General features: G+C 41.1%; 1 protein-coding gene across 1 annotated transcript in view; it reads left to right on the plus strand.

Moving 5' to 3' along the window:
* LOC103179580 (mannosyl-oligosaccharide 1,2-alpha-mannosidase IA) overlaps window positions 1–15012 on the plus strand; it is a 28376-nt gene that overhangs the window by 7174 nt on the left and 6190 nt on the right. The window contains 6 exon segments of the mRNA XM_007894949.2: window positions 614–737; window positions 8345–8438; window positions 9937–10052; window positions 10551–10770; window positions 11490–11662; window positions 12707–12822. Of these exon segments, the coding sequence (XP_007893140.2) occupies window positions 614–737; window positions 8345–8438; window positions 9937–10052; window positions 10551–10770; window positions 11490–11662; window positions 12707–12822 (843 nt within the window).

A 15012-nucleotide genomic window follows, 5' to 3' on the forward strand; every position in this document is an offset into this window, starting at 1 on the left:
TGACCATATTTGAGATTTGGAATCACATAGTCTAAGCTGGAATGCCAATGTTGTGCTGATGGGTTGTCGCATTGTTGGAAGTGCCATTCTTTGGATGATACATTAAACTGAGGTCCTGTCTGCCTGTTCAGGTGGATATTAAACATCCAATGGCACCATTCAAAAAGAGAAGGGAGTTTCTCTCTTCCGGTGTCCTGACACACAATCCCTCAAATAAAATTGGTTACTCCATGGTTGTCTGTGGGACATTGCTGTGGGCAAACTGGTTTCCGGTTTCGCCCACAAAATACGCTATCACTCCACTTTACAGTATATCCTGTGAAGTGCTTTGAGACACTTCAACGATGTGATAAGGCTATATCAAATGCAAGAGTTATTATCTCATTACTGCAATCACCAAGATTATTACTTTACAGAAAAGAGGGAATGTCACTGAGATTTTTTTCTTTTGCTGCTTTAAATTATTCATGGTGTGTTGCAGACTGTATACCGTATCATTTCTCAATGTATTTTTCCAGGCATAATTTTAAACCGGATTGTGTTATGAATTATTTGTTCTTGATACGTGTTACATAGATGGAACTATTATCAATCTTGAATTTGTGATCCACAGTGGAGTTGGACGGAATTGGGGTTGGGCCTCTGGGGGAAGCAGTATTCTAGCAGAATTTGGCACCTTACACCTGGAGTTTGTGCATCTGAGTGAGGTGTCAAATAATCCAAAGTTTGCTGAAAAGGTAAGTCCTGATAAACTGCCAGTCATAGTTTCAAACCTATTGCCTTTCATACCATATCTACAATATAGAGGCTACACTTCACTGATAATGCCAATGAATTAAATGATAAAATCCTGCAGGATCTAAGACCCTTGAGTTTTGTTTCTGTATTTAAACTTGTTACGATTTGTTAAACCTTTGACACAGTACTTATAAAGTTAAAGTATCTCAAATATGCTTTAACAGGTAATTTAATATATTGATAAACTTTCATTAAACTAACAGAGGAAGACCCAGGTTTAGAATAAATAAACAAATTATAATTCAATGGAACACATGATGGCATCGTGCATTGAAGTGGTGTGATTTGCGGGGTTCCTGGTTCCGCATCCTAGCCATGTTGCATTAAGTAAGGAAAACATGATTATGGGTGTAATATAGATGGGTAGAGTGACTATACCCAGGTTATCTTCAGTGTGCTGCTTTTATACACTTCCTAGTGGCTATTGTTTTGTTGGTAACTGCACAGCATCTTGGGCTGCCTTTCTCAAAAGGGTTGGGATGCAGGATGGAGAACATATCCATACCTTTGATTACTGTGGACCTTTCCTGGTCAAGTGTATTTCCTCAGGCAGTTTAATCTCAAGATCCTGTACTATTGATTGGTGTGTATACCTTGTCATTAGCAATTTCTGTGAAAATGCTGATCTGTTCTGGAAATAGTTTCAGATTTGGCAAGGGAAGAGTCACTCAACAGTTGGTATCACTAGTTCTAGGTAACACTAAAATTTAAAATTCACAAAGAAAACTTAATTACCTGCATTATGTTCTGATTAGACCAATCTGTTCAATCTTCACATCAAATGTGCGTCTCTCATTGTTTACTTCACTCCAAGCAGTAAACTGGAATTGCAGTTGGCAAGATTGAATTTTGATACCCCAAACCTCCCTGCAAGTATAAATAACTGTTTGGAGTGGAATGCAGGCTGAGGTGTATACTTTATATATTGATGCAAAAAATATAGTACTGTATTGTAGACTGAGCAGTATATCTTGTGTATTGTCTTCCAGCTACTCTGATATTGTGGGCATTTTAATATTTTTTAAGTAATTTGTTTTTCTAGAAACTAGAAAACCTTTGTGTGGGTTTTTACTTCTGCAGAGGTCGAAGATTATGTGACACAGTGCTGTGAATCTCAATGTATGTTGTTTGCTGTCAAGCATATTTGTTGCCTTTGGTTTCACTGTTGTGTCATCTAATGTACAAGATGTTCAGGAGGCAATGCTGCAGATTCACATTACCGGATGTGTACATTGAGTAAGCCAATGATGACACGAATATCTAATGAAGAAATGAGCACAGGTAAATGAAATGAAGTGGTTAAGTAGAACACAAATTATCCCATATGTAAGGACCTGGATCAGGTTGTGTGATGGTTATTTGCATCAGTGATCCTGGCACTATGAGATTCTGTTTTTTTTAAAAAGTCAGGTTTTACCCACGTGTGCAAAGAAGGATGCAAGAGGTTGTTAGGGATGCAATTTAGCCATACGGTGCAAGTAGCTTTGCAGACATGTGCACAACTGAATTGTTTTTGCCAGTATCTTTTTACACAGTAGATCACATTAGATTGGATTCAGAGACATAACTATGGAGATGGTCAGTGAAAATACAGAGATAGCTGTAAAGAGAGAGACGATTGAAGAGAGGTTTAGCTAGCAAGAGCGAGGGAAAATTTGATTGAGAAAAGGTAGTTAGCGAGAGTAAAAGAATGGCACAGTGTGGTACAATATTATCGGTATGACGCCTGATGAATTTTTTGATTAAAACTGTAAGCAGTTGGAGTTCTACATGATGTCCAATTATTGTATTGTTCACTTACCCATGATGAGGTTTTTTTTTCCAATGAGGGCAGTTCGCCTCACTACTGTAACCCGTCAGGCGCTGGACAGTTAGTTACTGCTGGCTGCTGAATTGGATGACTAGGCATCGTCCAGAGCTTTTTTGGAGGGGAAGGGGAGCAGGATGTCACCCAGGTATCCTTCATTTTGCTCTCCTTTATCCCTAAATTTCCTCTTATAACAGCTCTATGGGAAGGATAGTGGTGACATCCATTGAACCAAAGAAATTTACAGCACAAAAGACTACTCAGCCCATCATGTCTGTGAGAGAGAAATTCATTGAGTACCATGCCCCTCGGAATTAGTCCTTTTTAGATATCTATCTAATTTTCTCATGAAAGCTAATATAGATTCTGCTTCGACCAATGCAATTGGCAGGGCATTCTACATCTTAATGTCTTATCAATAAAAAAAATTGCTAACTTGTGGCCTGAGTGACTATACTTATGATTAATGACATTAGTGTATTCTACACGTGCACATGACATTAGAGTGCCTGATCAAATGGTCTCAGTTCCCATTTTTGATCACTGTCTAGTGGCCCGTTAGTTTAGTAAAAACGGGGTGGGGCTTAACTTTAAATTCTTCTGATGTAGAAGGAAAAAAAATAGTCCATTGTTCAGTTAAAGTTTTTATAGGCTTGTAAAACAATTTTTTGTGGAATTGCCAATGTGGAGAGACCTATTGCTGGCAGTTGAGCAAGAATCAATGTATAGAGATCAATATATTCAGCAAACTTTGTAGATAATTCCTGCTTGGATCCGTAGTCCACTTTTGTAGAATATATTAAGAAAATTTAAATGTAAGATGAAATGGTAATGAGTCTTGGGGTTATCTTGAAACAAATGAATTTATCCAAACACGAAGTGCGTTGAAACCCACATTTCATCATTATTATTATTGTGAAACCAGGTAATAATGCCAGGTCAACAGATTCGTCCTCTGATGCTTTTGGAGACCATCAGAAACAAATCTATTCGACTATTACTTTAAAATCTCTTCCTTACACAGGTCTTGCAAGACTCCCCGAAACAGCCTGATCTAATCCATGCACCTCAAAAACATTGAGACTATGGAGGGAATCTTGCAAGCATCCCCAGAGCTGGATACCTGGATAACCCAGGTACTATTCTGAACGTGTTCTGGTCCTCCCCAGTGATTTTATCATTTTGGAATCCAGCTTGGTAAGAAATTCAGTATTGATATCCCAAATAACCTGGCATTATCTCTTCTAGGTCCTTCATCTAGCATCTAGAGTTCAGACTGAGTTAGATAATTACGGTATCTATGCTCCATCCTAGGGTTCATATATTTTATATTTTTTAAATTGTAATTATAATGATTCTCCTGCATACAATATTCATGGTTTTTTATGTAATTTTTTTTCCTGAGTTCATGCCAAACAAGATCTAGAAATTCAGATCTTGAGAAATTGTAAAAATTCTCTAAAGTGGAAGACTGATTCATGGCTGAATTCTTAAGGGTTATTTTGGATAGGAATAAATGGTCCACAGACCCTGTTTATCAAAAGCAAACAGAAAGTGAGTCACTTCCCCACATTATCTCCAAAACCTCATGACCAACAGTTCACTGCTTGACACTAAACATAATTTGTTCAATCTTGTAAGTATATGAAATACTCATTACAGAAATTATAATCATAGAAATTACAGCACAGAAGGCGATTGTGCAGCCTGTCAATCCTAAATTGGAGTTCCCTATTATAATCCCATTTACCTTTGCATTCCTTGTGAGCTTTAAAAAAAATTCCATTTCCTTTTAAATATTATGGTCTCAGCCTCAATGGCCACTTCTGGCAAAATATTGTACATTCTAAAAACTCCTTGTATAAAATAACTTCCTTCCATCTAAGTAAATGATGAAATGCCATAAACTTGAAAGGTTGGTATTTTATTTGGTAGATCAGAAAATAAGAGTCACAAGATAAATTAAGGGGCACAGATGGAAATTAATAAATATAAGGAGACCCATTATAAGGTGCTCCAGTTTAGTGCAAGTTTGCTTATATTATGACTGTGCTGTATACACACACACTATTTTGGAAGCATGATATCCCAGTTTTCAGGTTTCATCGGGCTGCAAGACACTGATCCACACATTCTACAGGTCGAGGTTAGATTATCTTAACTCTCTGCTGGCCAAACCACCCATCCTTCCTTTCACAAGATGTAGATTATTCAGAATTCTATATCTTTGTGTCCTTTCCTGCACCAGGCTCTATAAGCCTATCACCCCATCCTCTCCTTGATCTACTGGCTCCCCATTCCCTGGTGGATCGAGTTCACATCCTCATCCTAACCTTTAAATCCCTCTATGGTCTTGACTCACCCTATCTCTGTGACCTCCTGAAACCAAACAGGCCTGTTTCTGTTCCCCGTCCCACCATCAAAGGTTGGGCTTTCAGTTTATCTGCCTTCATTCTCTTGAACTTTGTCCTGGAGTCCCTTCAGCTCACCGCCTTTCAAAGTTCGCCTCACAACCTTCCTCTTTGACTGTACTTTTAGCCATCTTTAATCCTCACATCGCTTTTTCATAATGTCTTTCACTGCGGGAGAACGTTGTATTGTACTGTCCGGCATCCTGCACGGCTGCCATCTGACAACCTGACGACCCAGTAGTTGACCATTTTTCTGCATTTCGTTTTAACCTAGGGGTCTGAGCTTATGGACCCAGACCACCAGGTTAAAATTGTGATCTGTAATTGAATTATAGCATAGAGAATACCGGAGGGATAATTGTTAATTTTTTTCCCACTGATTCATAGACTGAATGTAATGACTAAAATATTAATTTAACAGTAAATACACACCGAGCCTAAAATGCAGCAACTTGTAGAATTCCAGGTCAGGACTCTTTCTGGGAACAGGAAGTATGTCATGTAGTCGGTCCTTTCCCTTTCAGGTAAAACAATAAGTTGCATTTATATAGTGCTCTTCGCATGGGGTAGATTAAGTGGTGTGTGCTAGTGATATCAAGGCAGTTCATTTTCCTAGCTGGTGCAATCCCAGTTTTCCCACCTATTGGGAATATTTTACGGTTAATGCAGTTAATGCAATCAAAATCTGATTATTTCATCTATTTATGTCATGAAAATGAAATCTTCCCAATGTAACACACTATTTGGAACATTCTTGGGACTGCACAAAGATTTTTACTAGACTCAGTGAATTTAAAAAAAATACTGAAACAATATCTTCGCTGTGGAGTACATGTTTGCATTCAAGGGTGTGTGTGTGTCTCTCTTTCTTGGTTTCTAATGGTGACATCCAATAGCTTCTACAGTAGTATATGTCCAGTGTACTCTTGATTCCTAGGAGTAAAAAGCTGTAAAGCTGAATTGCATTTATGCTCTTATTAGAATGATGCGCATTTATAATTGCACACTGGCTTTGGTATTGCATTACCATACGAGCAAAGCCTCTGAAATGGCACAGTAATTTATAGCCCAAAGCAACTATTATTTTATTCACCATCTGATTGCAGTAGAAAAACTATAATGTATACAATATAAAAACAATTAAGTTCTTCATGGAAATCAATAACAAAGAACAGGACCGCAAAGGATAATTACAGATTATTTGGCTGGCTTCAAACGGACAAAAAATCCATAAGATGCTCTAAAAATCAATCTAGCTACGTCTCAAATTTCTCTGCCTCTGCTGTCTCCTTAAGAAATATGGAAAGGTGAATATGAACTGCTTGCGTTCATGCTTCTTGAAGTTTGTGTTTACGCTGAGCTCATTCACTTAACATTGGGACTCATTGACATAAGGGGCCTGAGCAGCCCCCCAATGCCTCTAAATGAACTAAATCTGTCACAGTAATTCAGATGCAACTTCACCAAAGCTCTGTGTCGCTTGAACATTCTGGGGATCTTAACTGAGTCATCAATACAGCCCAACATTGTTTTGTTTATTTCTGCCCTGTACTGTAGATATGGTTCATAAGTTAAAGTTCATAATGCACCCATTTTCTGTTCAGCTTTCATCTTGGTATCTTTGGTTTTCTGCATGTATTAGGTAGGCTCAGTTGATACCACTCTGTGTCAAAAGACTAAGTTCAACGTCCAGGTCAGGACTCTTGAGCTCATAATCTAAGCTGTTCCATACAGAGGAAGGGCTGCATTGTTGGAGGTCCTGTCTTTTGGGTGATGTATTAAACCGAGGCCCCGCCTGCCTATTTAAGTGGTAAAGATATTTTATATAATAATCCTTGCATTTGATTTAGTGCTTTTCACGTCTTCTAGACATCTCAAAGTGCTTCACAGAATCACTGTGAAGTGAATTGACTATATTTGTGGGCAAAATGCGGCAGTCAATTGCGCACAGCAGTGTCCCACAAACAGTCATGGATTGAAGTGACCAGTTTATTATTATTTTTTCTTGAGGGATTATTGTCAGGCGTGTGGAATAAAGAATCTTGCTCAAGGTTTTGCCTTGCTGTGAATCGAACCCAGGTCTCTCATTTGCAAAGCGAGTGCTCTAACCACTGAGCTACAGGACTCCATGGTGTTATTTGAAAAGAGAAGGGAGTTTCTCATAATGTTCTGGCCAAGAAGCCTCCAGATTCATTTGTTAGTCACCTCACAGCTGTTTGTGGGACGTTGCTTGTGCAAATAGCTGCTGCATTTGTCTAGAAAATGTCATTATATTTAATGACAATTATCTGTGAAGCATTTGAAATGTTTTGATGTGAAAAGTATATTTTTGGTTCCTATGCAGAGTATCTCGACTTTATTGAAGTTTATTTTGTTAGTCATAAGCCTAGAAATGAATGGGCAAATGGCTAGAGAATGGAACTAAATGGATAGCTCTTTCGTAGATGTAACTGAGGTAATGATGAGCCGAAATCTACTTGAACAGATGACTGAGACTGGCAGAATGGGTCATGGCATGGATGTGGAGTTTAAAGGACAGTTGAGGGTCGAATAAGTCACCTGGATTATGTACTGGGTGAGATGGAAAGTGGATCCGTGAATAGTGAGGCTAACAGTACCTGAGGTGAGGAGATGCTGATGAGAGCTACGTAGGAGGGCCTCGGTATTGTTGACATTCAACTAGAACAAGCTGGCTCTCATCTAGCACTTCATGACAGTTCATTAGGAAAGCAATAGTCCTGGAGTCGAGGGAGGGCGCAGAAAGATAGAGTTGGGTGTCGTCTGCATACATGTGGAAGTTAACCCAATTCCTGCAGATTATATCACCAAGGGGGAACATGTAAATATTAAAGAGGAGAGGACCAAGGACAGAGTCCTGAGGAATGCCACACGCAAGGATGGTGCAAGGACTGGATGAAAAGCCTTTAGTGAATACAAAGTGGAGAAGGTGGAGCTGAGAGGAGACCTGGTGGAGAAGCATAGATTGGTCAAAAGTGTTGATGGTGGCAGAGGAATCGAGAAGGATGAAGAGACCGAGAGCCCTGGTTGCAGGGAGACAGGATCTAAGTGATCTCAGCGTTGATGGGGGAAAAAAAATCAGAAGATGAATCACTAACTAAGCACAAACATGAAAGCCCTGGACAGCAAAAAATTTAGCTTTCGTGAAAGATTATAAGAAAATGATTTAACCAGAAAAGAAACTATGCAGCTGTCAAATGATTTGAAGATGAAAACAGTATCAAATATGCTGTTGGTGTATCATTGTTATTGAACTGTTTCACTTAATTGCTTAAAACAGCAAACACATATTCTATTTGTATATTTACAGGTGATGGCAATCCGTAAAGTTCTGAATCGGTTAGAAAAGCCTCATGGACTTTACCCCAATTATTTGAGCCCCGTCACTGGTCACTGGGGTCAGCGTAAGTAACAGTATTATTTCAGTCATGAGAAATGCCCTTTGATTTCAATATTTCAGTTTCCTGCAGGATTCCTCCTGTGGAATTCTCTCTTGAGTTTTTTACCAATGTCATCTGGATAGTTTGTTGCATATATTCACCCTTCTTTCTGTAAAGTAGGTGAACAGTCTGTTCATTTTGGCTCTTCTGGATTTGAGCCTGAGATCCTTGTAAATTGAGTGGTTATATCAAACATTATTTGGGCTCAAAACACAAAATACTGCAGATGCTGGAAATCTGAAAGAAAAACGGAAGTCTCTGGGAACACTCAGCAGGTCAGGCCGCATCTATAGCGAAAGGAAAATCAGTCAACATTTTGAGCTCACGGCTCTTCGTCAGAACTGGGGCATGTTGTGAGGGAGAGGCTTTAAAGGCTAACAGAGTAGGGAGGCAGGGCTAGGGGGAGACAAAGGAGAACATGGGGTAGAGGACATAGGATGATGGGGTAAAGAAGTGTTAATGATGCACAACAAAGGGTGGGGGGAAATTGCAACAAAATAGGCAGACCAGAGAGAAAAGGTGTGTCTGGGACCCAGATGATGTGGTAATGGTCATAGAAAATAAGCTCAGTTATTTGGGCTCAATTTAACTATAATCTTTAGGCCGGTCTCAAGACCCTTTTATTCGATCGTGCCATTAGTCGCCCTCCCACCTCTCTGCCTTCCCTCACCCGTACACCACCCCTCCTCCATGCTCGGGCCCCAACACCTGACTGTTCAGCGCTTTGGGATGTCTTCCCGATGTGAAAGGCGCTCTATAGATGTAATTTTGTTGCTTTTGTTTAGGATTTTGAATAGTTGAATAAGATCTCTCTCAGTCTTTTCTCCAGTATCAGCAATCCCAGTTTTCATAGCCTCTCCTCGTAATTCAGGTGCTCCAATTCTAGGTATCAGTTTACTTTCCCTTGAGGTATCTTTTCATAAGAATTTGCTAGGCAAAAGAAGACTGAGGTCCATCTAGCTCGCCTTCCACCATCCTGGCAGTCGCTTGACATGTCGTGTCCCAAACTATATACTGAATATCCAAAGCCAGAATGTCCCTGCTGTAGTACATTGATCATCAGCTCAGAAGGTAATGAGCCACCTCAATCTAGGAGAACAGATTGGCTACAACTATGAATACAACTACAACAGAATGGCTACAACTCCGTACCCCGACCACAGAAGTTCTTACCAGGCTCCATTGGCTCCTTTCACAGAACGGATCGCTTCCTTTTTTCCATAAAGTTATAAATCACTTCCTTTAGAAGCAAGAAGCCTCTCCAAGTGTGTTTTTAATCTGAACTTTTGCCTTCCTACCATTTTCAAATATATGCTGGCATTTTTAGCATAAACAAGGGTATGACTACTTCTGTTGGAAATGCTTCCCCACTTTATCATTGAAAGAGTTTGACATTTTAGTGGATAATAATCCATATACCTCACTGGTTAAACTCACCTCCTTCCCTACTTTTGTTTTCTAGATCATGTCTCGATTGGTGGTCTTGGAGATAGTTTCTATGAGTATTTGATCAAAGCCTGGTTGATGTCTGACAGTACTGATGAAGAAGCTAAAACAATGTATTATGAGGCTTTACAGGTACCAAACTCCATTTGTAAATAATAATCCTTACATTTGATATAGCACCTTATATTGTCAATGTCTCAAAGCACTTTGCAGGAATCTAGTGCAGTGACTGTGTATTTGTAGGCAAACGTAGCAGCCAATTTTGGTACAACAATGTCCTACAAACAGCCATGAATGGCCAATTTTATCTGGGGGTTATTTGAGGATACCAAGATAAACTCCCTTCTCTTTTCAAATTGTGCCATAGGATCTTTGACTTTCACCTAAGGAGGCAGATGGGGCCTCATTTCTCATCTGAAGGATAAAACCTCCAGCAGTGCAGCACTCCCACATCTCTAAACATTGCAGTTTAGGGTGTTAGCCTAAACTGTAAGTCAAAGCCCTGATGCAACCTTCTGACTCAAGAGGCAAGAACGCTATCACTGAGTCAGTCTGAAATCTGTAACTGAATTTCTCTTTAAGGTCATGTGAAATAATGGGCTGTCTGCTCCCTTTCATTTGTTTCCAAAGGCGATAGAAACAAACTTAGTAAAGAAGTCTAGTAGTGGGCTGACCTACATTGCAGAGTGGCGAGGTGGGATCCTGGACCATAAGATGGGACACCTAGCATGTTTCTCAGGAGGCATGTTAGCCATGGGAGCTGATGATGCACCGGCAGAGCAGTCTCAACACTACATGGAACTGGCAGCAGAGATCGCAGCTACCTGTCATGAGTCATACAGAAGATCAGGTGAGACACAGAGAACAGCAATTTGCTGCAAGTACCTGCTCTGTCATCTACCAGATAGTATTATACAAATCCGAATTCAGCTGAACAAAATTAAAATAATTGCAGATGCCTCTGTAGTCAAGGTAAGGAGGTGGGGGGAAATAAGTCTTTCTATGATTGACATCTGAAAGTAACATAGGACGATCATGTTATCTTGTCAGAAGTGCTAATACACAGAATTTGGGCTGAATTTTCCCAATGGAACATTTTGGTCTTTGTACCTCAGGTGAACTTAATGCACCTGGTTTAAAGGTTTACATCTATCTTTTAACGTTTGTAATTTACAACAATCATGGCATACAGATTTGGCAAGCAAGTCGTAAAGGTAAAGCAGGGATAATCATTTGGAACATGGATCTATTTTCTATATAAATTTGGGTTTAAATGGGATTTGAACTGTATTTTATGGTAGTTTATTAACTTCAAGGTCAGAAGCTAGACCTCTTTCAGTTTGTATGTACGCGTATGGCTCCTGAGAACTCTATCCTTATCTATCCAGTATATAATTAATTCAGTGAATGGTTCTCTGACAAAGAAGCAGAAAGACTCATTTTGAACCTAATTGACCTTCTTTGGAATAAAGCATTTTTTTTTCATCTCAATTGTCTTAAACCTTCAGTTAATCAAGATGCTGAACAAATGTGTAGGTGCATGCTGATGAATTGTTGATTGATTTTTAGCTACTAAACTTGGTCCTGAAGCATTCCGTTTTGATGGTGGTGCAGACGCAGTTGCTACAAGAATGAATGATAAGTATTATATCCTGCGACCCGAAGTGGTGGAGACCTACATGTATATGTGGAGATTTACCCATGACCCCAAGTACAGAGATTGGGGCTGGGAAGTTGTGCAGGTAGGTCAACCTTTTGTTTTTATAGCCTATGATCTTTTGAGCTTGTAGATTCATTTGTATTTACATTAAAACCTGGGCTAGGGGTTTTAATGTAAATACAAATGTATCTATATGTGGGGAGGGGGAATGTGGGTTCCATCGAGCTGGAATTTCTGGCCAAGTGTTATTATTACAACAAGATTACATTTGTATAGCGCCTTTCACGTCGGGAGGACATCTCAAGGTGCTGGACAGTGTATAGCATTTCAGACTTGAGCTGGGGTCAGGGAGGGAGAGGGAAGGGGAAGGGGGGTGACTGATGGCATTATCGAAGAGGAGGATTTTGAGGCTGGACTTGAAGGAGGCGGCGAGGCGGAGTGATTGGGGGATGGAATTCCAGAGGTTCCAGGGGTTAGGAGGTTGCAGAGGTAGGGTGGGGCGAGGCCATGGAGGGCTTTGAAGGTGAGGACTAGGATCTTGAACAAGATCCTCTGAAGGATAGGGAGCCAATGGAGTCGGGCGAGAATGGGTGAGATGGGGTCAGGGAGTTTGGTGCCGGAGAGGACACGGGCTGCAGAGTTCTGGATTATCTGCAGCCTGTGGAGGGAGGAGTTGGGAAGGCCGACAAGCAGGACGCTTTCGTAGTCAAGCCTGGGGTGATGTAGGTTTGAACAAGAGCTTCAGCGGCTTGAGGGATGAGGTAGTGGCGGAGTCGGACGATGTTACGGAGGTGAGGGAAGGCAGATACAATGCTGCCATTTACCAGAATTTTTCTGGGCTGATTAAATGAAAGTTTCACAAGCTTTACAAACTGATCGATATTGACAGTGGATTGAGAATGGTGATGTATATAAATAATGTTTGCACACTACCTCCACAGTATAGAAAAAATAAAACTAATCTTGCTTTAAGATTGTCACTTTAAGAATGCAAATATGTTGCGTTGTTACATGCTGACTATTAGGTAGACAGTAGATGTGAGGGTGTTTCAGTTGTGTAGCAGAGAGGCTGAATAAAGCCTTTAGATCCAAAAGCCCAAACATAGCCTATTCTCTATTTCCATAGGCTCTGGAGCAGCACTGTCGAGTGGATGCTGGATTTTCTGGGATCAGAGATGTGTACAGTTCCCCACCATACCACGATGATGTACAGCAAAGTTTCTTCCTTGCAGAGACATTGAAGTAGGTATTTTCTCTTATAACTGTGGAGGTGTGGGGGTGGAATACTGGCTCATTTTTTTTGAAATTACAATTAGGTAGAGTCACAGTGAGTCCTTAAGAATGATATGTACGATGTTCATACCATAAATTATGAAGACTCATAAAGGTGAAGTCTCATTCCTTCAGGGGGGTGTGTAAAATGCATTCAGAATACTTCAATCCCTGTCCCCAGCAGGGAGCTTAAATGAGTTGAGGTCCTGGGTACTGCCAATCTTTTGAATACAGTGGCACTCTAATATTACACTTAAGACGTTTGGATGCCATGTTTAGTGGCATTAATATCAGACCCATTAGGAGCTAAATTATAATTGCATTGCATTATTAATAGAGCATCAAAAATGAGAGCAAAGTACTAAAATTGTTCCACTAGAGCCCCGACTAATTGCTGCATAAAATAGTACATTGCACAAAGTTTTAAAAAAATGGATTTGCTTAGAAACGCTGCTGTTCAAGCATAAAGCAGTGTACTCAGTACAATAGAGAGCCTGTTATTCACAGTAATTAAGTCTAATTAAACTTTCCTGGAGTTAGAAGCACTTTAGAGAGCGGTTCCAGTTGATTGGTCAGCATCCTGGAAATTACATGAGCAGCAGCCTCACAATCTGAAAACTAGGCCAGAGATCATTTTTTTTGTCGGTCCTTTATAACATAAGGTCTAATTTTATGGACGTCAAATATAGTCAACCCTTTATGTAGCAATACTATTACAGCAGAACACCATTTGTGTCGTTTTTTTTATCCACATGGGCCGCAATGTGTAAGTTGGACACTGGTCTACAGGAACCTGGCAAAACTAATGCTGTGTACTACATGTGCAAAATTGCTAATATGCTCTGACCCTGGAACGTGGCAATGTTAGCAACCTCATGAATGTATACAACTTCAGGCCCATTAGGAATTTTTTAGCCAGTAGCAAAGATAATTCTTATACCTTTACAATTTTGCACAGTTCAGGGTTAGAGCTATTGTAGAGATAGAAATCGGAGAGATTCTCAGAGAGAAATCGGAGAGATTCTCGGAGAGATTCTCGGAGAGAAATCGGAGAGATTCTCGGAGAGAAATCGGAGAGATTCTCAGAGAGAAATCGGAGAGATTCTCAGAGAGACAGCAACAACAACAAAATGACATTCACATCGGGAGGACGTCTCAAGGCGCTGGGCAGTCAGGGGTCAGGACCTGAGCATGGGGAAGGGAAGGCAGAGAGGTGGGAGGGCGACCGAAGGCACGATCGAAGAGGAGGGTCTTGAGACCGGCCTTGAAGGAGGCGAGCGAGGCGAAGGGATTGTGGGATGGAGTTCCAGAGTGTGGGGGCAGAGAGGCTGAAAGCTCGGCCACCGATGGTCAGGCGGGAGACATGGAGCAGCTGGAGCCTGCTGAACGGAGGGAGCGGGCAGGTTGGTAGGGAGTCAGCAGGTCAGAGAGGTAGGAGTTGACAGTCAAAGACAGAACCTTGGTGGTTGAGGTGGGAGGAGAGGTAGTGGAGAAGGATTGAATGATCCACAGTGTCAAAAGCGGTGGAGAGGACAAGGAGGCAGAGGGAGCCCTGGTCACACATGGTCAGGATATCATTTGTGACCTTGACTGTAGGCAGCACGGAAACCCAGTTGGAGGGACTCATGGATGGAGTGGGAGCAGAGGAAAGAGTGAAGCTGGGAGGCAATGGCTGTCTCAAGGATCTTGGACAGAAAAGGGAGGTTGGAGATGGGCCGGTAGCTGGATAGCTGTGGCAGGTCAAGTGAAGAATTCTTCAAGGTGGGGGTGATGGTGGCTGTTTTGAGGGGGTAGGAACAGTGCCAGATGACAGGGAGAGGTTGATGATGTCGGTGTGTAGTGAGGCAAGGAGGTGGAGCTGGGATTTAAGGAAAGGGGTGGGGATGGGGTCCTGGGAGCAGGTGGTGGGCTTCATGGAGGATATGGTGGTGATAGAGTAGGGGGTGACAGGTTGAAAGGTGTGGAAGGAGGGACGGGTGGTGGTCGGAGTGGGTGTAGGGAGGGGGTGGAAGTTGAGAGGGCAGTGGCAGCTGAGCAGAGAGGATAAAAGAGAAATACATTACTATGATGACATTATGAGTCCCGGTGGAACAATGTTTAGTTGGTGTTGTAGCCAATTTATATTTTGCCTGATGTCTGATTTCTTTGCACTGGGGTAAG

The sequence above is a fragment of the Callorhinchus milii genome, unplaced genomic scaffold, assembly GCF_018977255.1.
Source record: "Callorhinchus milii isolate IMCB2004 unplaced genomic scaffold, IMCB_Cmil_1.0 Scaffold10, whole genome shotgun sequence".
In the NCBI taxonomy this organism is placed as follows: domain Eukaryota; kingdom Metazoa; phylum Chordata; class Chondrichthyes; order Chimaeriformes; family Callorhinchidae; genus Callorhinchus; species Callorhinchus milii.